Source organism: Excalfactoria chinensis, chromosome 12, assembly GCF_039878825.1.
Source record: "Excalfactoria chinensis isolate bCotChi1 chromosome 12, bCotChi1.hap2, whole genome shotgun sequence".
Taxonomy (NCBI): Eukaryota; Metazoa; Chordata; class Aves; order Galliformes; family Phasianidae; genus Excalfactoria; species Excalfactoria chinensis.
In genome coordinates this window covers 6,819,041-6,846,552 of record NC_092836.1, presented here as the reverse complement: position 1 = coordinate 6,846,552, position 27,512 = coordinate 6,819,041, and the positions used below count along the sequence as shown (strand labels likewise).

At 48.2% G+C, this 27,512-nt stretch overlaps 1 protein-coding gene across 5 annotated transcripts in view; it reads right to left on the bottom strand.

Moving 5' to 3' along the window:
- Positions 1-21,240, bottom strand: part of CADPS (calcium dependent secretion activator) — a 171,036-nt gene extending 149,796 nt beyond the window's left edge. For all 5 annotated transcript variants that reach the window (XM_072347840.1, XM_072347843.1, XM_072347841.1 and 2 more), the window contains exon 1: positions 20,747-21,240. In XM_072347840.1, coding sequence (XP_072203941.1) covers positions 20,747-21,124 — 378 coding nt within the window. In that variant the 5' untranslated portion in view covers positions 21,125-21,240. The remainder of the gene's footprint in view (positions 1-20,746) is intronic.
- Positions 21,241-27,512: the final 6,272 nt, after the last annotated feature.

Sequence of the window (27,512 nt, the reverse complement as noted above, 5' to 3'; positions counted from 1 at the left end):
GTTCAATCAATCACTCAAGTCAGAAAAGAACTCATTTCTAGATGAGAAACAAGAGAAAAGGTGTGAAACTTCAGCGTACCTCCTCCTCATATTTCCTGCTGAAGTGAGTAATCTGTTTTTACAAGGGCACGTTGCTTGGTGCTGGAAGAAAAAGTTTGATAGAAGGTAGTTTGGTCCAAGGCAGCAAAATGCTGCTAGAAAACAGCACTGCATTTGCAGCCCATTGCTGCGTGGAGACATGAGGCATTCGAACTGGCATTGGTGCAGTGGCTGGTATGTACATAGATCGTTGAGAAAGGCATCAGGATACATTATTTGCTATGACGATGATTTCCAATGGAAAGGCTTATTATTACAGTTGTTCTTACCTACCTTACGGAAATATGCACTGTTAAAGTTATCCACATTTTCCAAGCCCCTGTACTCAACCGGAATGTTACAGGAGACTGAAAATGAAAGAAGCAAACCTGGTGACTTTTCTCAGGCATCACAGAGATGGGGTGAGAGCCCCATGGGGATATACCTTCAGGTCTAGTTTACCTCAGACAAGTTCCTAGATTTCCAAGCTCAGAATCCACATGCCCAACAGGGGAAGCTGGAGGAAGCACTGCCAATTTCTCAGCTTCATGCTGTAAATAAAAATGAAGTGCAGCCATGGCAAATTGTGTTCACCAGTTTGCACATGAAACACGTGTGCAGTGCATGCAGGTCCTGCACTGGTGCCTCCAAAGAGGTAATTAGCTGCCTGCATGAAATTAGGCGTACAGCTTGATAATAGTCTTTGAGATAAGAGAAAGGCCATCTGCTGGCTGGCTTTGCAGCAAGTGGTCTGAGCTCTGCTACAACCCTCGGGAGCATTTGGTAAGGACAGGAGGGATATCACAGCTTCCTGGGAGAATATCCCTCTTCCTTTGATGCCTCTGGCAGGCATGCTGGCTTCTTTTCACCTTTCAACTCCTGCTCAGTTTAATTAGAGACAAATAACACCTCTCAATGCTGCTTTCCATGTTCCAGAACCTTAGAGAAGTAAAAGCAGACAAACTGGGTCTGCTGCAACCAGATTCCCCAGTGTCCATCCATAACTTTTCTGGGCAAAGGTAAGATATCAGTTTTCTAACAAACCTAGCAAAAAGCAAGTTTGATACAATCAATACACATTAAACACCTAAAGTCTGACAGTTTTCAACCATCGGTTGTACGTGGCCCTGCATAAAGAACCTTTACAAAAAACACAGCTACACGTGAAAGGCTTTCTGTTACAGGAGTGAGAGCTGTTTTAAGGAATCCTCTGCAATGGAATATATAATGAAGGCTGTCCGTAAAAGAGAAGGGAGTCATTCTTCTTCAAGCTTGAGGCAGGGTTATTTTAAGGGCTTCAAGTTCCAGTCACTTCTCCTGGGAGGTTCACTTTTCCCTGCTATCACTGTGCTACTGGCTGGAAAAGCCCCCAAGGAGTGATGGGAGTGGGTTGTGGGCAGAGCCCCATCCTGCAGGTCAGGAGGAAGAAGTTCCTCTTTTTGCATCTGGTAGCAAGTGCCTGTGTGTTGAGAGTACAAGCCAAAACCCCCACAAAAAGCAACGGAGACAGAGCAGATGTCAAGCATATAATTTCAATGTTGGTAGGAGCAGAAAATATGTGGGCATAGAGAAGGAGGAAAAAAACAAAATCAGATTATTCTTTGTGAAAAGCAGTTGTGCTAGAATTTGCCTAAGGCGTTCTGCATCCTGGAGCTGCCCTTCTGTTCCCAGGTGCCCTAGAAGAGATGATGGAAACTGTAAGAGTCAAAAAAAAAACATGAAAAAGGGGGAAAATAAGCCCTAAAGAATGAGCACAACACATCAAATCACTGCCTTCTTGTTTTCCTCCTCCAGCAAGCATGTGGAAGCGGCTATGCCACGGCAGAAGGCTTGTGCAGGCAGCAGAACACAGAGCAGGATATAGCTCCTGGGGCAGGACCCTGTGTGCTGTGATCCCATCACTGGCAAAACAGATCCCACATCACATGTGTGCACACAGGTTCCAGCAGCTCAGCTCTCCTCAGCCCCGCTTCACACTGGAGCTGCCCTATTAAAATCTCAGCCTACACCAAACCATTATAGACAACTGTTACCTGCAGAGATTGAAGAGGAAAAACACTAATCTTAAATGTTCCTCAGCATGGTTATGTACCTGAGAGCACCCAAAACATTTGATCAAGCTGGGTGCTTCACTTGGGGTGCTGGGTGCTCAGCCAGCATTGCCGCCAGCCTGTGCCATATTGCAGAGGGACCCACACACCGGTGCTTGAGGAGGCGTTGCTGATTGACGCTGTCTCCAAGACAAATGCCTCCTCACATCCCAGCACCAAGCTGCCTGGTTGCTGCCCCAAAGGACCCAGCACAACTGTGGCCATGTGGCTGGGTCCATAAACCCAGCACAAAGAATGCCAGACCCCACCTTCCCCCGGCTGCAGCAGCTTCATGTGGGGAAGTGTCCATGCTCTTGTCCCTGACACTAGTGTTATTTTCCTTTTCAGCCCCTAAGCCCTGGAGATCTGCACAAGATGGTTACTTGAGTGGGCAAGTATCCTACCCACACTAACAGAACAGGGACAAACTGGTGTGAAACTTTGTACCACCTCCGGTTCGTTCCCAGTCAGCCTTCAGTGCTTGGATCGATGTGCACAGGAGACAGAAAGCTGTCTGCTCCAACCAAAACCCTGCCTGCAGGCTCATCATTTGCCAGAGCACACATAACAATCAGCAATGAGTTTTCCCTCAATTCCAGGAAACCTTGGAAAGAATAAGCCTGGAAAGTTGAAAATCTGAGGTACCTGAGGACTTCAGTGCCACTGCCAGTTAGGAAGAGAACAGCCAGCACCAGTCTTGGCAAGGAGACTTCTTCCTTGGCTGGTGCAGAAGCCCAAGTCTTTGCCATGAACCAGCACCCAGCTGCCTCCCCCTGCTGCAGGCACCAGGCAAAGCTGCCAAGCCCAGATGCAGAGCTGCTGGGCAAGCCTCACTCAGCAGTAGTGGCAGGCATCTGTCCACTAAACTTTGCTTTTTTCCACCTACTATCTTCTGGGGTACATTTAAGCTCTCCATAAATTTAGGAAGCAAAGAATTTCTCACTTCTAGTATTCTACACTACGATCATTTCTTCCCAAACCATGGACTATTTCATAAAGCTTTGTGATTTATTTCTAAGACAACTTTCTCAGAAATGGGATTTAAATGAGCAAAACAAATTCCAACTCATCCAGATACAACTGGGAACCAAAAAGACTGAAGATGGCACCAGGGAAAAAAACCAAACCAAAACAAAACTAACTGGCATCAGAAGGATAACCTGTGATGTGGCAAATGAACCACACAGCAAGCAGACACAGGCAGAAAATGCACAATAAGATACAGATATCAATCCTGAGCCACCAGCAAGGCAAAGCACCCAGCAGCCCCTTTGCAGCCGGAGCAAAACTCAGGAGCCCAGGACAGAAAATAAGAGAGCATCAAGCCAGCACAGCACCAATGACATTATAGCAAGACCACTGACAGCAAAGCTCTGTGTCACACACAAGGAATTACCTCCACACTGCCTATCCTGCAGCATCACAGGGCGTGCTGTGTTGCTGACACCAGATTGTGATTTCCATTAGTGTTAATAGGAACCGCTGACAGCAGTGGCAGTCAGGAAGCCAAAAAGCCTCCCATCTTGATGACCGCCTTCAGTAAGTACAGAATTGCATTAAGTCTGCCCCAGCAGCTGTGCTATGCAAATGATGGCTGCTGTGTGCATGAGGAAAGACCCAGGGCCCCCAGGAGAGCTCAGCTGCTTCTGAAGAAGGGCTGGGATGGGTGATAGGCAGCAGAGAAACAGCCACAGTGATGACTGGCTGTAGTCCTTGGGAAGGTGGATAGGAGCAGGATACTCCAGTGCTGTTTTCACCTTTTAAATTGAATCTAAGGAGTTTTCACTGTGTTTCAGCAGACAGCAATTCTACAATCAATCATTGTACCTTAGCAGAAACAAATCCTGCATTAAATGCAGTAATTTACAACTTCCATCATGGTCTAGCACTTAGGACAGGAGGAAAGGTCTAGCATTACAACCATAATTTCAAGACACTTGGCACCCCTGCCCCTACAAAAACACTTGCTCAAAAGCAGGGCTCTGACCCATAGCCAGTGTGATTTTGGTCCATGCAAGGAAACAGATAGGTCTCAACATACACTTTTCTGTTCTCCATATGGGGAGAGAACGAGGTGGTGAGACCATGCTTGCAGCTTTTGGCACGCACGGGGGCTGGTTGAGAGCAAGGATAAATGAACTGGGTTTGCAGCAGACATGAGAGACATCTTGAGTTTGCTACTGACACTGTAGGGTAAGGCTCCACCTCAGAAGCAGTCATGTATCATGCTGATCTTTGCCATTTGTGGGATTTATTTCCATTCACTTGATTTTTTCTGAACTAAAAGGTTAAGAAATAGCTCTGGAGAGGAGGCTGCAGCAATTCATGACACTACAACACAGGCACACGGATCCAAGGCTGACCAGCATGCACAAAAATAAGCGTGGGCTGCTCCAGCACTGTCTCCATTTCATACATTTCAAGGCATCAACTGATTGTGACTGGGGTCAGGTAGAATTTTCCATCTTTGCATACAGCACAGCATGATTTCTCAGCTCTGCAGTGAAAACATTTCCTTCTCCAAGGCTAGATTCCTCACAGCCACAGGCTTCTGCAGGTTTCAAGCAGCCTTAAAGATAAGACTGCTCTTCCTGCAGCACTGGAATTTGCCACACACACACTGCCAGCATCTCCACCTTCTTAAATCTTATAAGTTAGCCGCACATAGTAGGACTTGGCACTTCTCTGCAGGCTTGTTTGTACCAGGGGAAACATTCTGGATATGCAAAAGCCTAGATAAAACCCAGCCCTGAGATGTAAATATAGATTTTGTCCTTTAGAGAAAGACTGATACAAAACAGAAGTCCTACAAGAGTACAACAGCTGTCAAAACACTGAAAAACCAGGGGGAACTTCACCTCATTTCAGCACCGAGGTCAGCTCCAGGTTTGCTGATCTGAAGCCGCTGTGATTCTGCAGTTGATGCGCGGACTATCAGAGCCCACCAGCTCACACCCCAAGGTGCTCATAACTCAAATGAAGTCCCATGAGGGTCTGCGAGAGCCATCAGCAGCCCCAGCTCCAAGGCCATGTCAAGCAGAGGGAAGCACACAGCACTGCGCAGCCCCTGGCCCAGCCCACAACAAATCTGCTTTTACTACACACTGAACCCAACTGCCTTTTTCACTGCCTTTTTTTTTTTCCCCCTCCTTGAAAGGAGCTAATTACAATGGAAAAGGTTCTCTGTGGCTCTCACGTGCATGAATTCTGCACTTCAGAAATTCATAATCTGCTATGTGGTTACAGTGCACACACTATTTGGAATTACACAGCACATAACCCAATCAAACAGCACTAACAACGCCGGGTAGTTAAATCACGCTGTGATAAAGAAGGAAAACGATTTTGTGTAGGCATGGCAAAGTCTCCCATGTACCTCAGTCAAAGTGGCACCTACTGCCAATTATCAGGTTGGCAAAAACCACCCGTTACTGAGGGTAATGGTTTAACTTAACACTTGGAGCGCATAGCTGGGGGTACATTAAGTCATTTGCACGGTGTTACTCAGCTGTCAGCAGAGCGCAATACAGCCGAACACAAATACAGCTGTACTGTGCTGTAAGGGAAAAAGAAAAAGAGAAAAGCATCAGATGTACGAGGGTACAAGGGAGCAGGAGAGGGGCATCAGGATGGGGAGCAGCAACAGCAGAAGGAATGTGGAGCAAGGGAAGCCTGGGAACACCCACAGAAGTCCTTCAAGCACTGGAGAAATCTGCTGCACAGAGGAGAACAACGCATTCCCCATGTCCACAACAAGAAATAACAGGTGTACATTGCAGTGAGGAAATTAAAAGCGATCTGAGTGCCTTCAGGCCTGCACTGAGCTCAAACAGATCCTTCCCAGCCTATTTTAACAGGACTCCTTTTCTGGACACCATCTGGATCAGGCAAACTCTGGCTGCATCCTCAGCTCCAAAACTGCTTCCTTCCCCAGGTGTCTGAGGATGGTTTATTTTCCAAGTGAGCATGTGGCTGGCTGCCCTGCAAGCATGCTCCTCGTGCAGACAGAAAGCAAGTGCTGTGGTGAATGCTTGCTGCAGATGCTCCTGCTGAGGAGCAGCAAAGCTGCTTTAAAAAGGCCCTGTGCAAGTCAAAATATCATACTGGCATTCCCAGCCTGGTGACATACTGTAAATTGCAAACCTTTACCCCATGGTCACATCATGATACCACAAACCAGAGGAGGTCAGCCTGGGCATGCCACCAATGCAAGTTCTCCCTGCAAGGAGCTGGTCGCAGCACCCAGAGCCACCCTGCATGCAGTCCCACGGCACACAGCCACCACTATATTTATTCTGGTACATTACAGTGGGAAGCTTTAATCTGCATAATCGCCTCAGAGAAGATTTCATTCAGTGAGGGGAAAGCAATCACCATTTCATTTGCAGCCAGTTGCCTTCCCAGGGTCTTCAGTTATCAAAGCCAGAGGGTCCTAGCAGCATGTGCACCTGCCTGGATGGTTCTGAGACAGGTTCATGCTTGTAACAAAAGCATCTGCAGATGCTCGAGGTTTTCAGCCTCTTTTCAGAGCCATTTCTCCCCTCCCAGCTGCTCCCACTTTTATCTGACAGACTACATCCCACATGAAGAAAACAACTGGATATAATCCTAGATTAAAGGGATTGCAACACAATTAAATACAAGTCATACCCTTGATAGAGGCTGCTGTCGTCATTCACAGAGCACAACGCTCAGATGTTGGGAGGTACGCAGATGGTGGCATTTGGGATACTCCCTACAGCTGGTTTTCCTATGTAGGCATTTATGCCTCCCCAAATAGGAGCAAGGAAGAAAAATCAATCATGTTCTCATGTGATGCTATGTTATAATCCCATGAAGACTTCACTCTGAAAACTAGAAATTCATATCCTGGTGGCTCCAGACCCTCAGCAGACACTGCCAGCTGCAGCCTGAGGGGTCCTCAGTCCCCAGCATGTTGACTGTGCCTTGGGACAGCCAGGTGCAGTGGGAGGACAGGACACACAAAGACTGCTGCAGCAAGGACCACAAAAGCTGAGCAATAGCAAGAACCCACCAGAATTCTTTATGACTTGATCCTAACTCTGGAAAGCCACAAATATTCTTACACACACAGCTGCATATTAAAAGGAAAAAGGCACTTGAATCTTCTGCTCTTTCCAGTCTGGTAGCTATAGCAGCTTGACTCGATTAAGAAACTTGAGAGCTATGAAAACTACTTATTAAAGGAGAAAATTTCCAACTGTCTCTCTCCTGTGAATTGTGGCAGCCAAAAAATTCAACCTTAACATAAAGACGTGCCTGAAGGTAGCAATTTTACTATCAGCAACATAATGACTCGTATCACTGCTGTCATCTTTGTTGGGGAAAAGTAAGCCAGGTATTGTGATGATTAGCTTTTTGATACAGATGATGACTTTAAATGAGGATAAACACGTGCATTTTAATAAGGAAGGAAACAGCCCTGAAATACAAGCAGAAGGACCCACACTTTGTGCCAAACCTGCGTGCTCCTTGGGGAGAAGCTGTGGGAGCATGAGGTAAGAGGCTGCTGCTGCTGTCAAAGGATTAAAAATCAGCAGAACTTGACCTTTAATGCTAAAACTTAAAGCAACGACTTGGCTTCTCATGCTTCCATTCCCTAATGTAACCATAATCAGATTTGTGGCTGAGATCAGAAAACTGTTTGCAAAGAGCAATTTACATGCAGCCTTCAACAAGCCCGTGTGACACAATACAAAGGACATGAACACAGGCTTTTGCAAGTCCTGACTGAGCAAGTTTGAAGCTGAGATGCATATTAAGGTCACAGAACAAGGTCTTGGCTGCAGGTGACAGCAGCAGTACATCATGCTGCTGAATGCTTGTAGGGAAAAACAGCACCGGAGTAGCGAGTGCTTGGCTGAAAAGCTCTTGTATGAAAACTCACACCAGACAGCACACCTGCTCACAAAGCTGCCAAAATATCCAGCCCTTAAAACAGACAACAGGGAGACCAAGCCTAAAAAGCTATCCCCCCACGGCTATATTAACAGGATATGGGAAAAGCTAAGAGCACGCTGGAGTAAGCTCTTTATAAATGCCATATGAGTGCAAATATCCCTAACCCTGGAGTTTATCCTGCTCTGTGCAAGGCTGTTAGTGACCAAAGAGAGCAGCAAAACCTCCAGTGAGGCAAAGAGAATCGAAACACAGCCCCAAAGAATTCGTCACTGGAAGCACACTGAAGCTGAACTCACTTGGGACACATTTTAATTTACCGTTCTCTAATTATGAACAAATGCGTCTTTATCTGATGTTTATCCCAGAACAACAAACAGAAACAGAATGACACATCTCTGCCAAAGAGACATCAGCAGCGGGTATCTACTTGAGACCAGCCACTGGAGGAGGTTTCAAACAAGCAAGGACAGCTCAGAAAGCCAGGGGCTGACATCTTCCATGTACCAGCAGGAGAGTTTTCCTTATGTGCTGCTGCGTGAACTCGCAGGAGATGCCTGCATACATCATCTTCATTTACTTGTTCCTTTATGCAACTTATTTATTAAACCAGATGTTGAAAAGAAAGAATAAGGAGCCTCAGCCTGGTACAAGAAAGGACTGCCTGAATTCACCAATACAAAACACAGCTATCACTCTGGTCTTGTGTTATAGTTAACCAGTTTTAAACACACAGTACTGGCAAGGCATCAGAGAAGGGAAAGAGCTTTAGTGGAAAGGCATGGGAGCAGATCCCAAAAGCAGCTCTTCAAAAGATGACCCGAAGTACCTGTTCTGAACTGGAGATCATGTTTTCCTGTTCACACTGGACAGAAGGGCAGAACAATATCACTAGAGCCCACATTGCATCTCGAAGCCCTCAGAGGGAAGGGAAAGTGGTACTTCATATTTCTATAAAACAATTAGTATTGACAGAACAGACTATAATACAGCACTCAGCCCAGAAGAGTAATTAACTACAGCTGTAGCTTGCTTACTGGATGCAGATAGGAGGCAAGGAGGAGGCAATTAGGGAGCAAAGAAGCATGCCAGGCACAGGAATCTGCCATGACTGACTATTGACCGACAAGCTCTGTGTGAAGAGAGCATCAACAGCCAAAAAATACCCCTCATGAGCCATGTGAGGGAGTGCCTGGGAAACAAGCTGAAAACACCTTACACCTTCAAATATGTCTCTACAGAAACTCGAGGGAAAATCAGCCTGCAGAGCTCTAGAGATAGCCAGGGCTCCCTGCACACAGTCTGGTGATGCTTGGCTTTAAATAACCGTGAATCTCCATCTCACTTTGGGGTCCAGAAAATAAAGGATACAAAGTACCCAAACCTGTAGCATTTCTTCCCCAAATACAGAGAGGCACAGTGAATCCAACTCTGAAAGGCTTGGGAAAACCCATCTAGCAAGCTGACTTTGTAACACACATTTGTAATAGCCCTCTAAGCCCACTCCCATGAGGAGGCATTAATAAAATCAGTGGGGCAGACAATCCCTATCCTATAAGGACATGAGGAGATATCCCTGTCAGAAGGGCGAGGGAGGAAGATTTCACAAGGACACAGAGTTCTCCTGGAACTGCAATGACGAAGGATAGCAAAGGAAGCCAGGAGACATCAGGCCTCGCTGGGCCAGAACAAGTACCAGAATGACTCAGTCATTCTTCCTGGGCAGCCCAGACTCTCACAGCACAGTTAATGGTTATTTGGGAAACAGAGCTGAATTCGAAGGCAACACCATTGTCTTGAAACGTGCTCTGAGCAGGCTGGGTAAGGAGAGGTGATAAAAGTTAATGGGAACTTGCAAGGTGTGGGGAGTGAGACTGCCCTGAGATCAGAGCTGCAGGGAGCTCAGGGCCAGAAATGGGGTTGCGCCTGTCTGCTCAGCCTGCAGGGACAGAGCAGAAGATGCTTTGCCTGGCTTCAGGGCACTTTAAGGGCATTGGCTTCCCAGCCCCACTGGGAAACACCTGTGGCTACAGATGTGGGGTAGGGAAGGGCCAGGCAATGTTATTTAAAGGATGCATTAAGTCAAATAATCTTATCAGCCCCAGGGAATCACAGCTGAGTTCTGAAGTCGCAGCAGTGAGTGCAGGCAGTGCCACAGAGCTGCTGTCATGCAGATCAGGAAACCATTCAAAAGCAGAGTACTTATTTTTCATTTCTTCTCCTTCCCAAATGCTATTTTTAATCCCAGTACAGTCAGATGAGAAAGCCTTGCTTTCACTGGAATATTCCACATGACACCTCCAATCCCTTGTCTTTTTCCATCCCAAACTTAAACAGGGAAATCTCTAATTTATGGTTTACTACATTTAGCAAATATGCCAGTATCCCTAATCTCCTCAGTTGTAGGGATGTTTCCATGCAGTATGTCTCCTATAGGAAGGCACAGAGGCTGTGCAGCCCAAGATGAAGGCACCACGACCTGCCTTCTTGGAGCTGGCCAAGTCACAGCAGCAATGCTGGACCCCAGTAATGACTTTCTACATCATCCCCTCCCTCCCCCCTATTTTCAGCATCCCAGTCTGCCTGGCTCAGCCCTACTGCAGCAGCTCCTCTGACCCCACGTGGGCAGCACATCAGAACACAAGCAGCCAGCAGGATGTGGTGCTCAGCCCCACGCTGCCTTACTCCCACACCTACACTGCTCCTCATGCAGGTGAGATGGGAGAACTGCCGCTGCGCCGTAACTCCGAAATACTTTGCATGTGGGCACAATGCTACTCCCATCACTGAAAGTCTAATTTCAGTGCAAGTATCTGCATGAATGCACAAGGTAAGAACTAAAAATAGAAGTATCCTATTTTCATGCATCAAGTCAGCAGGTACAGAAACAGCGTAAACAGTGATTCAGCAGCAGCCCGTGTGATGCAGGTTGTTTCTTTGCCTCTGTCTCCCCATGCTTGCAGCCCTACCCTCCCCCCTGTCCCCCTGGCAGAGGGTGGTGGGAGTGCCTGAGAATCCCCCAGGCAAGGTCTGACCTCCAAGGCACACGGACATTTATAGAGCTGCTCTATTTCCATCACTTATTCTAGTGCCGAGTACATCTGAAACCATAATTAAGTGTTCTGCTGTGAAAATAGCTGCATAATTCACATTTTGCTATTTTTTTTCCCCCCATTCAACTTACGAGCCTTGTATCTACAAACCTGAGTCATCCAACCCGGGGAAAAAAAGGAGACTTGATGTATAACCACAGCGTATGGTTGCCATCTCTGGTGCAAAGTAGTGCTGTGAGTCCATAAACACTACTGACAAATTGCATAGGATGACACCAAGGACATTTTTCAAGTCCTGTGAGATTTGCTACACAAACAGCTATGACCTTGTACACACGATTTCAACAGAGAAAAGCTTTTTTTTTTTTTTCCCCTCTGGTTCACACCCTCTACTTTTTCATTAACGTCTGCTGAGAGGCCAGAAAGAGAAGATACATGAAAAGCAGAGAGACTGGAGAGCAGAAATAGCATCTTCCATTCACCTTATGTGTTCTAAAACTGCAACTTTAGCTCTTTGAGCAGAGGGTACAAAAATATTTCCCAGCCTTCTCACCACTCCAGCACTTCAGTTCAAACTTCCAAAGCCAAAGGGAAGAAAAGCCTCCCAAGCACATACCTGCTCTGCTCCAAGTGCCTGCATGAGCAATTCCTCCCTCCAGCCCCCTGAGTCTCAAGGCTAGTGGTCCCCTTTCTGATTCAGCAAGCTGCATTCCAGCTCTAGGCTCTGCCTCCCAAAGGCACCAGGACCAAAGGAAACCCCTTGGACCTACTATTTAGTGATGCTCAGAAGCCTCTGGCCATGCCTTGCTCCATACAGCACCATGCACTGGCCCCTACTTCACCCTGCCCAGGGCATCCATGGGGTGGGAGCACTGATAGTACACAGCATCCTCAGCAGCCTGCCCATCACACTGAGGTCCATGGAGCAGGGATGGAGGGCAGGCCTTCTTGCACAACATCCCTGCATCACAGCGAGGCAGTGCACACCACAGGCCAGCTCAGGCCTAAGACACCCAAAAATACAAATAATCATCAAGCCATTAAAATCATGAGAGCTGTCACTGCAGCTGCAACTTTCTGAGTCATTTTTCTATTGTTTGAAGGGGAATAGCCCTTGGAGGAAATGAGTTCTACATGCGGACAGCAAGCATCTGAACAAGTGACAAAAATATCATGGGAGGATTTTCCTGTACAGCTTTACTTGCCAGCACACATTTTCTAGCAAGCATAATTGACTGGGGATAACTAAAGCACACAAGGATTTCAACTTTATCTCAGAATGGATTAAAGTTCTTCCTCGTCTCACCTTGATGTTCACTGAAGTCTGAATGATTTGCATTTTGACGTCTAATTGAAATGTGTGTTGCCGTCTGACAGGCCCTAATCTCCTCAAAAACATGCTTGTGTGCCTCCCTTCCCAAAGCAAACACTTATCAGAAGTTTCACCTTGAATATAGGTCACAAGCATTGCAATGCAAGTAGTCAGAGCTGAAAACAAAAGAAAAAAAGAAAAAAGATTCTAGGTAGAAATATATACATATTCAAAAGGCACATCTGTTCTCTTGAACCACAGCAAGGAAAGATGACCATTAACACAAAGGTTGTGTGGCAAAAGAAACAACTGGTTAAGGAAGAAAAATATCACCTGGTGTTATCTTTCATCATTAAGTTTTCATGGAAAAAATGCTGTGATTGGCTTAGTCTGAATATACACAAAATGTAAAGAGACCATCTGACATCGCTGAGGCATAACAGCACAAGATAAATGGAGATGATTTGCCACACTACCGGAGCAGCTGTAACTCCCTCCCAGACCTGCAGTAATAAAATGAAAGGACACAGAAATAACAAGCCATCTGCTTCTGGCTGGACACTGAATCTTGTGCTTTCAGTGGATGGAATGGAACTGGGGGCCTTGCTCTTCTGCTCGCATGGGTTTAAGCAGCTGAGCTGCTCTACCAGTTTGACAGCCCCTCTGTGGCTGGTCTCACATGGGCTGTCCTGCAGGCAGCTGAGCCGAGTGCCACAGCCACAGGACAAACATCTGGAGGCCGGGATGGGGTGCAGCTCACGCCAAGAGCCCAAAACAAGGGCAGCCAGCACGTGTATCCACACACAGAGATGCACAGCCCCACCACGCAGCCTCCCAGCACTGCAAAGCCAGGACCTGCCCTTCACACCTCGCTGCCATCTCTCCTTCCATCTCAGCACGGCTCATGCAGGCAGGTCTACATGACACCCCACGTGTGTAAATTAAACATCGGCTCTTTTTATCAGCAAGTGTGTACAACTTGTAAGCATGAATTATGCAAGACTATTAACTGCCTTATTATAAGAGGCAGCAGCTGTGCAGGCTGCGGGGAGGACACACACACAGTTGCAGAAGGGGCAGCCCATGGATGTTCAGCACCTGAACTGCAGCAATGGGTCTGGTCCTGGTGCTCTCTCACAACCTGCCCTAAACAATTAATGCAGCACCCCGTGAGCCCACAGCACTCAACACAGGAGGAAAAACAAACATCTTATTGATGTCAGACCAAGAAACAGCACCTTGTTGCGCAGCTCAGCCCAGGGAAGCTCCACACAGGTTGAGCCACCATACTGATGAGCTGCAGAGGGCCACGGGCTGGTAAGCCAAGCAAATCTTTGCAGAGATGACATCATGCTTAATAGGTGTGCTGGGGGCACAACGTACCTATAGGCTGAGAAAGCTTTTGGTACAATTTCACATGAAATATTAATCTCTCTAGTCAATAGGAATGCTATTAGGATGGAGTGGCTGGGCTGTATGCAGCTGGGAACAAAGTAGGTGCCTATAGGGGAGGCACAGATTGGTATTAAGGCCAGGTTTATTTATTGTATATATCACAGAGCAAACATCAAACACAACAATTACGTTTACTGATGATTCAGAGTCGTGTGGGCTCCTCAATACACAAGAGGAGGTCAACAAAGTCCTGGACAACTGTGAGCAAGCAAGCACCTCGGGGGATAATTAAATTAATTCAAGCTATGGAAATGCCACACAACAAGGCTAAATCATAGAGCAAATAACATTAGAAAGGACTTTGAACTCTGAGACAACATGAGACAAATCCAGGCTGCTGCTGGCTCCCAGTTACAGATGCAGTGTGCCAGGTGCCGTACAAGCACAAGGGCCACATCCATCTTGGCCATCAGAGAGAAAGTCACTAATACAGAAAGCCCAGTGACAGCAGCTGTGTGTTCCCAGCCCAACACTCATGGCTCTGGAGAGGCCACATCGCACTGGGACAGCTCATGATGCAGCAGCCCTGTGTATGTGTGGGTGCAAAGCTCCCAGGAGAGCACAGCTGATTCACAGCACCTGCGCCACCAACAAACCAGCACCATAGGGACAGAGCCAGCATCATCACAACACGGTACCCTCCAGCACAAAAAGTGGTATTTCCCACCATAGCTCAAAAAGAACAGGCAGGCCGCATTGCTTACCTGCCACTAATCACCAGAGCTGCACTGAGGAGCCCTGCCTGATGCAAGGCAGCTCCCATAGCACACACCAGCACATCTTATCCAAGCCAACCTACCTGTATTGGTTGTTAATATACAGATGGTAGCAAATGTACAGAAGGAATAAGTAAAGGAAAACTCACCAATGGTGGTGCCTTGGCTGAAGAAGCTGGGGCAGCCCTCACTGGTGAGTGATCTCCAAGAGATGCTGCCTCAGTGGGGTCAGCCCTTAAATGAGGTCTCAGAGGGGATGGAGTCAAGCTCCACCCCTTCCGGGAGCACAGCTACATCACTCTCACCTGTGCTCCCACAGCTGACCCCACACTTGCCTCAGCTGATTAATCAGAGGTTCAGACTGTGATTACCAATCTCCCATACACTACCCAACAAAGGAGCCCACTGCAGGGGACAGCCCCAACAGAGTGCTATAGCGAGAACATGGAACATCTAGAGCAGCAACCTGAGACAGGACACAGGAGAACAAGTGAGGAGTGGCAGTCGCACAAGGCCCTGAAGGCAAGGAGAAGATGCTAAATTTGATGAGGTTGAGGAAGGATGCCAAAGGAGGAATAAATAGAGCTAATGAGAAAACAAGGCATGAGCATTCAAAAACCTTTAACACACTGCTAAACAGCAATAAAAAGGCAATTAGAATTCCGAGATGCATGGAGGGTAATTGCATGCACTGTAAATAGGGGATGGGAAGACTGTCCCACACAGCAGGATCCGATTTACTTTCGGGGTGACTCCTGTACAGACAGGAATATTCTGGTGAATGAGAAAGAATGGAGAAAGAAGCTGACAAGAATCTACAGAGAGGAGATTACAGGAAAAAAAATCTACCATGAATCCCTCTGCATGAAACACACCAAGAATGAGCTTTGCAATGGGAGGCTTCAGAGGTCTGAGCTTAAGGAATTGGAAATAAAAGTCCAGCAACAGAGACACAGAATAACCTTAGAAATGAAGGTGTAAAATGATATTTTCTCTCTGGTTATTCTCCCCTAGCCCCCCCTCAGCCTTCCACACCAGCTCCCACCTGGGAGCCCACACGCTATCTGCACAGCCCTAACTCCAGCTAGGCCTTGGCCACACACCAAAACAACCCCTCACTGCTCCAGCAGCTGCACATCCCCAGCTACCAGCAGCAGATGGGCCCTGCCTGGAGGTCTGGCTGGCAGAGGATGGGCCAGGGACACCCCACACTGCTGAGCCCCGCAGCACAGCTCCAGCTGAAGCAGCGCTCAGTGTCCTTCCTTCATCCTTGCATCGTCACCATGCAGGTAGCGAGGCAGCTGGTTCCTGCTGCGTCACCCCATTAGCTTCCTTCCGAAGCAGCGATGAGTCTGTAATCTCTGATTACAAGGGTGGGAGCAGTCAGCTAAGATGGAAGGTAAAGCTTGAGGCCTTGACAGCTCCGTGTCGGCAATACGCAAAGCTGAACCAGGAAAGGATATTTAGCATCTTAGAGAAATTTCCCTTTGGCTTGATTTTCAGCTTGATTCTCACATCACCCCCCAGCACCTATACCTCTTCTATCTAGATGCAAGAGCAGCAGACCCTTCCCACTGCAGAAGCAATCAGCTGGTGGGACCCTCAGCTGGGAGAGGAGCTTGCTTCCAAGCTCAGGTAATGCCAACTAGCATCACCTGGGCCTGGAACATGGTAAATTCCCCAGAGAATTCCCCTGTATGCCTAATCAACTGCAAACATGTCTCACAACTAACAAACTTCTGTACTGACTTACAGAATCCACACGCTCCCAGAGCTGTTCAATCCAGCTCAATGTGCACTCAGGATCAAATTCAGGAATCACAGAAGACATGATGCAGTTCATAAGGGCTCGTGTGAGATTGGACAGATTTCCATAAGCCGCTTCTTAACAAATAGCCTTTTTTCCCCCCTCAATTGCCAGAAGTTAACCAAGTTAACCAAGCTGCTCGCTCAGGATCCCTGCCCAAGCAGAAGATATGCTGCTCCATGCCTGTACAGGAGCAGATCCAGTTCATACCCAGAGACTAGAGGCACTTGTCCTAGAGCATGACTGAATCTAGGTTTCACTAAGTTAAACTGCTAACACCTGGATGTGGGCAGACCACACTGAACAGCCATGGCTGCAGGACTGGAGCACAGAGTCTGAGAGTCACGATTGTGCATTGGGGCAGCTTTCCACCCACTTGTGTGTCAGCTGAATTGCACAGCTCATGGTGCATCCCATAGCGATGGGTCACGACCCAGTGGTGTGTATTTGTTACGCAGCTGGAAGTCCAAGCTCCCCATCCTGCTCTGAGACAGGCAGGTTTTGAGCCATGGTAGCTGTGAGCACTGCATGGCTTACCCCAAGCTGAATAAACATTTGGAAGACATTTTGACTCAGGTGTTTAAATTTGAGGAAAGGTCTGACTTGTTTATCAGCCTGAATCACAGGCAGACAGTGCAGAGTATGGACACTAAAAGCACTTTTTCAATCAACAACTGCGCACTCAGAGTGACAGCACTTACAGGTGCTGCTCATAACCATGTCCACCCAACCCAGAAGAACAGCCAGGCAAGGCAGAGGCAGCTTCCCAAGCTCTGCTTTCCCTCCCATGTGCTCCACGCTGTCCCAGAGCAAGAAATGAGGCCACCTTCTTTTCTGCCTCCATTCCCAGCTGGGAACAAAACCCACTTGGCAGGAGCCCACCCATCCCCCTGGGTGACAGGTCCCTTCTCCTGAACTCATTCTAATTAACCTAGATTTTTGGAGACATACTACAGCAGAGACCACTTTGAGGCTGAAATCCTGGTGCTGCCAAAGCCACTGGCAGAACTGATGTTGACAGCAACCGAGCAACAGCTTTATTGATCATACTGTATCTGTTAAACTCCGCATATTAATCACATGTACATAACTAGATGTAAGCAGGATGTTAATCCTCTGGATTAAAGTACTGGCAGCAGTTAACAAGGGGTAGCATACATACTTTGCTAGTACCAGCACCGTGATGCCTGGGTTCCTACTGCTGAACTGCACTGAAAATTAATTACTTCTTCAGCTAACAAAAGAATTACATATGGAAATGACTTGTAGACCGCTTCCCACTTAGGTGAACGGAGCACGAGTGACTCATAACTCATCAGAAGGAATTACAAACTGTGCAAAAGGCAAAGAGCTTCGGGGAGAGTAGAGCGTCTAGACTATGCAGAGCAAGGCTGTAAATTATACTTCCTGCAAACGACGGGTTTTTAGCTGGGGTTGCATGATCAGATGAGTCCTCCCCACTCATAACATCTCTGGCCTGAGAGGTGCCACCCATGATAATTGAATCATTGGTCCAGATGAGGAGCTGCAAAGTTTTACAACAGCCAAAGAACAAGCTTCCAGACTATTTTAATTACCTGCTTCCCAATTCAATCAGCTGCAAGCATATAAATAGCCAAACTATGGCAAATATTTAATATCGGCTAGAATTAAATTAAGATAAGGCACTGGCAAAATAAATGATAAGTGTTTTAACTGAAAATCATCATTTTCTGTGGATTCCAGACAATTCGTTGAGCACAACACTCGACTTCTGTTCTTTTAGCTGCTAAGGAGCAACGAAAGAACAGACAGAAAGCAAAAACCACCTGCTTTCCTCTCCTGGCTGCAGAGCTGCAAACCCCACATCTCTGAGGGCTCCTTGGGTCCAGCAGAGCAGCACCTGACCACACAACCCCAGCTCCCAAAACAAATCCCACCACCACCTGAACCACAGCAGTCCCAGGGCAACACGTCAGAGGTTTGAAGAAAGAACTTGTGCAAAAAATAGGATGAGAGCAACAACTCGACCCAGGAGAGTGTAGAAATACACCACTATTTAGAAGGCTGTGTTAGGTTTATCACGTTCCTAACCATTGTAGCACCTGTACACATGCCAAAATGGCAGAAAGGCTACACTTTAACATGCAATGCCACAGGTTTAAGAGAGTTTGATCCCACACACCTGCTCAACACTGCTCAGCTTAAATTGATCACTTTAAGATTAAGCTCTTTGCTGAGTTTTGCTGGTACACCCGACACCACCTGCAGGCTCTCACAAGGACCCAAATGAGCTCCAGTGATACGCAGCAGAACTGCTATTTCCATCCTACAACAAAACCAATTGCCCTCTCTTCTATCACTGAGATGGAGAAGGAAGCTACAAAGTGGACTCAGCAGCACTGGGCAGCTCAGCAGGATGCAGCAATCTGCAGTTTGCAGTGCTATTGGATATGCAGCAATACACAAAGTTCTCATTATGAAGACTAAACCCATCAGAACCTCCCCAGCAAAACTCGGTGTCCAAGGGGGAACAAGTCCCAAACGTGTCACCCCAGGGCCTCCTGCAAGCTGGGAAAGGAGAGATGGGGTTTTGGCAGAGTGATCTGAGAGGAAAACAGCAATTACATGGAGCCCATAAGGAGCTCTGGCAGTACTCTGAACTACTTCAGCAGGAGTCGGGCTTAGGAACACGGACAAGGATTTACACCCTGGAACCTCTGTGACAGCTGAATATGGGAACATACAGGAGAAAAAACCCAGAGTGAAATCACCTTTAAAAGGTTGAATTCAGTTTGACACGTGTTGTCAAGTTAAATTTAGCTTTCCAAATGCCATTTAAGGACCAAGTTTGTGGGGAGATGCTAAACCCCTGCCAGATGCCTATTTGAGCTGTGTTTATAGAGAAGCCAGGCATATTTCCCATATATCACACAGAACAGATTATTTTCTCCCCAGGCCCTACACACCTTCCCCATTCCTTTGAGTCCTGTTGCCAGGCCATTGATTTTTCCATTTCTTTGTTCCACCTGCACGTCCTTCCTGCCTCCCATCCCTGCCTGGCTCTGCACAGCGCAGCACTGACCACACAGCCGTGTCTCATCCTCCTTCCCAGCCTCACAACCCCACACCAACAGATGCTGCTTTTGGAAATACTCCTTTCTGTCCTCAGTTCACTTTCATGTGAGGAACAGCTGCTCGGTTTGTTTGCTTGGATTCCTCCAAGACAAAGAATTACATAAACTCCATTATTCTCCTAACGTGAAGAAGTTAGGTAGGAAACAAAAGGCAAGACGACTTTGAAAACCCACTGCTTGCTGGGAAAAGAGTTGCGAGCAAAAAATGTGTATCAAAAACTCTCTAAACCTTGTCTTCTCTTCAGCCACACGCTTCACTCTCACAAAGCAGATCACCAACCTTCCAGCAAGCACCAGATTGTCCTATACTGCCTTTACATGCAGAACGGATACACTTCCCTACCTCCGTATGTTGCAATGACTAATAATAGTCCTCTGGTGTAGCAGAGCTGAATGAATGTCATTCCCATCGATACATCCAGGAGTCTCCCTGAGTATAAAGGTCATTTGTGGAGGCAGGATGCTACCAAGGCTACAAAGGCCATCTATGAAACTCAGTTAAAACCAGGAATAAACAACAGCTGTCCATCCCTGAGCTGCGCCCCACCATGAAGGAGATTGGCTGAGTTTGCTGGGATATACGTCTGCATCTCTATGCTGCAGAAACTTCATATCTACACTGCTGAGTGCAGCCAGCCCCGTGTCAGCCCCAGTGCCCAGGTGAGGGGCTCCTGGCACAGCTCAGTGCCACCATGACACACACAGGGAGGACATCGTGGCAGTATCTGCTGTTCTATGGCAAAGCTCTGCTGTCATGCTTTGCCAAGGAACGGGGGAGCACACGCTGGGAGAAGTTGGAAGGAGGCTCTGCAACTGCTTAAGTCAACTCCCAGAGAAAGGAACTTTGCAGTAAGAGCAAACTTGCAGACTCCTCTTGCAGGATGACAAAGGGGCACATCAGAAACGCTATTTCTCTCCTTTCAACAACCTCCAACCGGCCAAAATCCCGGACATCCCCAATTCCCATATTGCATAACCAGGAGCGGTGCCTGGGCGGCAGCGGAGCCACACACCGGGACGGGGCCCGCACGGGGCCAAGGTGCCCCACGCCGGGACTGCCCTTGGGGCGCCCGGGAGGCATCGTGGCCGGGAGCGGGCAGGGGGCGGCGCGGGGATACGGGGGGCAGGAGGGCAACAGGGGCACGGAGCCGCGAAGGGCAGCGGCAGGAGGACGGGGAGGGCAGGGCGGCACCGCGGTACCTTCTGCTGCCGGCGGGCCATGTCGGTGGGCTGCTTGGCGTTGAAGGGGTAGGCGATGCAGCGCATGACGAAGACGTAGAGCTGCAGCTTCCTCTTCCTCTCCTCCTCCTCGCGCTGCAGCCGCTCCAGCTCATCCTTCTCCTTCTCGCTGGCTACCGACGGGCTGGGACTGGCGGGCCGAGCCGCTCCCCCGGCGCGCCCGCCCGGCTGCAGTCCTCCTCCGCCGCCACCACCACCACCACCGCCGGGGCCGGGGCCGGGACTGTCGCCGGGGCGGCTGGGCGAGAGGCGGGCGGCGGCCGGAGCCAGCGGCTCCTTACCGCTCTCCTCCTCCACCAGCTCCTCCGACTCCTCCTCGCTGGACGACGGGTCCAGCATCGCGGCGGTTGAGGCCGGGGCCGGAGCTAAGGTTAGCTCGGCACGGCGCGGCTCTGCCCGGCTCCGCTCGCCGCCGCGCCCGCGCGCGTTCCCGCGCCGCCCCTCCCTCGGCTGGCCCCGCCCCCCCCCGCGCGCGCTGCTCGGCGGGCGCTGTCCGTGGTGCTGCACGGCTCGGAGAGGAGGGAGCGCCGCGAGGGAGAGAGCGCGCCGGCGGCCCTATTGCGCATGCCCGCTGGGGGCCGGCCAGGCGCAGCTGCCGCCATGGCGGTTATCTCAGAGGGGCCGAGAGGGCGCCGCGTTGTGCGCGTCCCCGCGGCCTCTCGCTGACACCACGGTGTCCTCGTGGCCATACACCGGCACCACAGTATCTCCACAGCCATATCCACTAGCCCCGCAGTGTCCCCATAGCCAGCACACAAGGTCGTGCAGATCATACACTCGCGAACGAAGCTGAAGGTCTTTTCCAGCCTCCTCGGTGCTTCCGTGGTTCTATGACAAAATGAGTGGGTTGGAAGGGACCTTGCAGAGCAAGTTACACCCTCCTAGATCAGGCTTCCCCATCCAACCTGAGTTACTAATTAGCACCAAGAGACACGGTTAACGGGCATGGTGAGGACTGGTCCGCAGTTGGACTTTATCTGCGAGGTCTTTTCCAGCCCTTATGACTCTATGGTTTGATGAGCTAGACAGCTTTCCAGGAGCAGCTTTTGGGGATGAATCAGTGAAGACGCCGCGTGTGTTTGATACTTTAATTTTTGGTGCTTTCCAGATCTGATTGAGGCTTTGTTTGCTTCCACATGCGTCTTTGTGGTGGGTGGCTGCTTGCAAAGTTTGTTTCTTTTTCTGCTTAATTAGTGGTGCTTCCACTGGAAACGTCAAAACAGCCACCACCTGTTACACATGTTGGTAAATGGCTGTCACTTCTCAGAGGAGGCAAACACTGATTCCTGGCCATGGGACGTTTTGCCTGGGCCCCTGGGCTCGTACATCACTAATGTGATGCCAAGAACATCTCAAGGATCTCCTCCTCTGCAAAGTTCTTTTAATTTTTAAATTATCCTTATATATATATATATATACACATATACTATCCATCAAATAATCTTTTATTGCTTTGAGTCCAGTTGTGCCGACTGAAAAAACAAACACCAAAACAGAAGTAATGACACCAGTGTCTATAATGGTATATGTAATTCCACAGCAAGACTTGCTTTGTGATTTTCAAGAAAGAAAAGCTGTTTTTTGTATTGGAGAACAAAGGCATTTCTTCCCGTGCATGCTCTCCCTTGTAGTTTAGGGAGTAAATGTTTGAGAGCTGCATCTCCATGTCTTCCCTGCCTCAGATGTTGCAGCAATGAAACTACAATGATCAGAGGAAAAATGGACTATTTTTATTTATGAAAGGTTTTCTTTCAGTGGTGAGTTTTTGATCTGGTTCAGTGGCTGGAAGTATTGAGAAGAGATGGAATCATTGGGAATAAAAGCAGCTGGGGGTGACAGAAGCAACTTTTGCTGGTAGGAACATCACAGACATTGCCTGTCTTTCTGCAGAGACAGATTGACTCTTCTGACAGATTGTCAGAAATGATTTCTTAAATTAATTGATGCGAAATAGATACACACAATTGCTTCCCTCCGCCCTTCCAAAAATGTTCTTCTTTGGGAGCTTTCAGAATTATATTTATCCTCCAGTGGGTGAGATTTTGATCGCTGGATAATTTTGAAATTGGTTATGCTTGACAGGGTCTGGCTAGACATCAGGCAAGGATTAGATTAGGTTCATGGGAGGTTCTGCTGGTCCAGCAAAGAAGGGACACATGCCCCTTACAGCATTTGTCCTGGTTGTTGTATGTGAGCATTCAGCATCAATGGTTTTTGTTTTGGTTTTTTTTCCCTGTATAAAGGAAAGAACAAAGTCAGAAAGTCTCAGACCTCTTACTTTCTGTATCCAAATGCCATCAGGCATTGTTATCCAGAGATCTGTACGTGCCCAGCTCTTTCTGGAACACCTCCCAGTCACAGCTGTTGGCATCCTGCTAAAAGCAGCGCTAATGTAGCAGTGCCAGCTGCAGGAAATGTCCCCTCTGACACTTTTGCAGGAGCTAAGGTGGATTTGGGACTTTGGGAGATCCTAATCTGCACCCTGTCTCCAGCTCTATTGCTGCCAGGGTGGCATGAGGAGCATTTCCCTCTAAAGGGATCTCTAAGGTCTCCTGTTAAAAATACAAATGGCATGAAAACCCCGAATTTTGCATCAAAAATCATGGCTGGAGACATGCTGCATGAGCCAACAAAGCGGCCTCACAATAGGCACTGTTGTCTGCATCACATGGGAAGAGGACAGCATGAGTGGAGCCATCGTGGAAATTATGTGTGTGTAACTTCCATTGGAAATATTTCATTGTGGGTAATTGTGTAATTACCCATTATGAGTGGGTTAATGTAAACAAATGAGAGCATTAGCTAAGCCATTTCTGATACTATACCGGCGTGCATTTCTGTTTGCCCAGGACATGGTTTGGGTTAAAAGGATGCAGACTGTTAGGTTGTTTGCTTTCAAGATTCAACAGAGCTGCAAAAACCATGGGCCTTTCTGGCCTCTCGCTTCACAGCAGACTCCAGATCTGCCTCTGTCTATTTGTTCCCAGCACTGTGAATTAATTGCTTCTTCTACACTTTCCAGAATAATTACTTAATGATTTCCAGCGTGCCTACATTTCCATCTCTCTTGCATCTTCCAGTAAGAGGAAATGCACCCTGTGTGGAAATGCCTCGACTCTGTGCCTGCTCCTGATTACAGGATGAACAGGGAGCAGCACAGGCAGATGCACCCGCAAGTACCTGCATCATCCCAGGAGGAAATAACACTGCACTCCTCTCCTGGCTGGAGCCTGGAGTTATCAAGTGGCCTCTGATATTGGAAGTAATATTTGAAGTATTTTGTGAAATGTCTCAAATTTATTTCCGTTTTGTACAGCGTAAAATGGAAGAGCCTGGTGATACTAGAAGAAATCACTGCTGTAGCATTTGTATTCCTCTCCATTTATTCCCATTAGATGGAGGGAATCTGTGTAGGTAAGGATTTGCGGAAAGGAATGTAAAGAAAAGCAGAGCTGAAACCGAGGCCTCAGCATTGCAAAGGCTGTGCCTGTGTACGAGGCACTGCCACATACTGCCTTTGCACTCAGGCTGGCAGGACCAAACTGTGTGGAAGAAACCCTCCAAAAGAGTAAACTTCATTTATAGCTGCCGCTTGGGAGAGCTTAACTGAACGTCTCCCACAGGGAGGCTCACATTTGCATGAAAAACAAACAAACCCGCTCTCCTTTTATTAATCTCTGGTACAGGGCTAAGCCTGCCTGTTTATGAATGCTGGAAGCAGTTAGCACCTTTGTAAAACATGCATGTGCCAAAGGCAGCAAGTTATAGAGATGGTCTAGAAGAGAAAAGAGAGGAAAGTGCATCCCTTTCACTGTTTATCACCTCAACTGTAGTTCCCCTTGGGCACATGAAGTCTCTTGCTCTGCACATAACAGTAGGACTGGAAAGCAAGGCATTCTGCTGCTGCTGAGCACACCCAATGGCTGCAGCTCTGCACCTAATGCACTGCTACCTCCTGCCCAGCTCCAGTGTTTTCAGACATGTGCCTTACACCTGCAGGATGCCCATCTGAAAGTGCTGCAAGGTGTGAGGGGCCTTGGTGGGGTGCAGGATCAACTGATTTCAGGTGGTGAAGACATGGGCACGGTGCTGCACAGTGCCGGCCCCTGAGCAATCAGACACTGCCTGCAGGCTGCTGCTCATGGCAAGTCCAGGAGTCACACATCTGTGAGCGTTTGTTCTGGCTGTAGCTCACCATGGCCCCGGCCCTTTGGCAGTGTGCCTTCTAAACATGGAATAAATGTTTGCTCAGCTGAGCCTCTCATTTTGAAATTGCAGGTTTGTGATGCAAGCCTGGATTTTGTGTAGTAGCAGGTGACATGGGAGGGAAAGCAAAGAGCCAAAAGAGATGGCAGAAAGTCTGCTTAAATACAGAAGGATCTCTCAGTTGATTCCAATGGGAAATTTCAGCATCAACTGAAGGAGTCGCTGAGGGCCAGCCTTACTTATGCTGTGCTACGGGTAGTAAATGAGGACTTTGTTTACTATTTCTTCCTGAGGACTTGCTGTGGTGTCCTTGGATGCTCATAGTGAGGACCTGGATGGTGTGCTCCTTGCAGCTGGGTACGTTACAGAGCAGTGTGAGCAGGAGGTTTCGGCAGCATGTCCTTGGTTCAGGCATAAATAGAGTCTGGTCTGCAGCTACAGAATGCCATAGTGAAATGTTGCTGCTTGGTGCTAATGCTGATTTACAGGAGGGAAAGAGAAATCCTGGTATGACTGAGGCTCTGGTTGTTTCACGGTTTCCTAAAATAGAAGAGAAAACAATCCCCGTTTCTTGGTAACAGTGTTATATAGATTACTGCGCCTCCTAAACAGAAGGGCTTAAAACGGTGTGCTCTTTTCACCCCTTCATGCACACTCAGCTAATATTTACACTGGGCTGCTGGCTGCTGCAGGAGCAGGTAAGGGCAGGGAGGATGCTGGTCTTGCTCAAGCCCTCTACACAGTGATGTGGGATGGGGAAGGAAGCACATCAGACTGGCTGTGGCAGTGGCATGCCTGGCTCTTGCACTGGCCCCAGCTGCATCTCAGCATTCCTTGTGCTGTTGCATTCTCTCAGCCCCCTCCCTGCCCTGTGCATGGATCATTACGGCAAAGGGCTCCCTGATTTACAACACAAGCTGTGTACTTTGCCTGTCTTTTGCAAGTTATTATCTCAAAGAGCAGCCTCCCAACTCCTTCACGATGAAGCAGGATACAACTGCTTCACTGCAGACTTATGCTGATAGTGAGCCTCGTGGACAGCACTCATGGCTTTTGTAGCCAGGAAGTTGCTGCTGCAAGCCACCTCTTTGCGAGACTTCTGGCCTAGCTAGTGCTGAACACCTTTAGTATGTTGCAGCATCCCTGCAGCCTAAAAACTCTTGAGTGACTCCATAAATTGTCCCTACAAAGCCTCTGGATGTGAGGGCAGGCAGCAGCAGGGATTAGCAAATCCATTTCCTCAGATCACAAGGCAGGTGAGTTATCTGCATCCTCCTTCGTGCAGCTGCCTGCTGGGGAGGAGGGTGGTGTGTCCCACACCGTGCTGCCAGGAAACTGGGGCTTGCAATGAGGTCACCTCCTAATCTATTTATGGGTCATGTGTTTGAAGATGCTTTGGAAAAGCATGCCAGCCTCTCAAAATGTCTCCTGAGACGCTGTTTGCCTGTGTTTCTCCTCTCAGAAACCTTCCCCTTTGAGGGTGCTGTGTGCTGCTCTCTAGACCTGAGAGGCACCTGCAAGGAAATGAGAGCTCCTGCTGCAACCAGCACCAGGGAGAGAAGGGATAAAGGGCAATGAGAGGCACATCAGGGCAGAGGAGAAGAGGTTGAATTGCATTCTCTGATAGCATGAGGCAGGAGGAGGTGGAGATGTGCTGCATGTCCTGACCCCATGCCCGTCCCAGTTGGGACACAGCACATCTAGGCACTTGGCCCTGGCACTGGCTTGGGTTTTTGCACCCACTTCAGAGCTTTGTTACACCTGGTGTTAAAATAAGTAACACCAAGTTAGCCTCACCCAGCTACTCAGCAAAATCCACCAGTGAGCTGCTTATCTCCACTTTCTTGCCAGACTGACAGCATCACATCCGTGACAGGTTCAGCACCAAAATCCAAACACCAGTGAGCAGATTGTAACAATATTTTGCTGCCCAGTCAGCGCTGGCTCCCAGCTTTTGAGGCATCCGTAATTAAAAATGACTGAGTCTTATTGCAATAGGAGGAACAAGGAGCTCTATTAAATGCACTCTACTCTGCTAGCCCAGAGCCTGGAAATAATTGCAGCTGATCTATTCCAGCATGCATAGGGCTCCTGCAAAACCTGGGGTGGATTGCTGCTGCCATTCAGTGCCTGATTGCAATCCCCAGGGTGGCTGCAAGTCAAGGTGTATTTGCTTAGTTTTAACTTTCCTGCAGTAGTTTATCTGCTGGTCTTCACCTTTCAGGAAAGCAACCAGAGAAGGTAGTAACCCATTTGTAGCAATTATGCTCTGGCTGACTGGTTGCTTCTCAGAATGCACATCCTCCCACCGTTAAGGAAATAACTCATCATTTCTGATAGGCTTTGGGGGTGTTTTTATTCTGGAAGGGCTGATTTTACTGGTTTGCTATGGATTACTGAGAACTTCCAGCTAAAGCTTTTTATTTTCCCCTCAGTAATTACGAGCCCTTGAATCTCACTTTGCACGAGTCACTTCCTCAGGTTTACAGAACTGACAAGATGGAGCACCTATGGGGACACG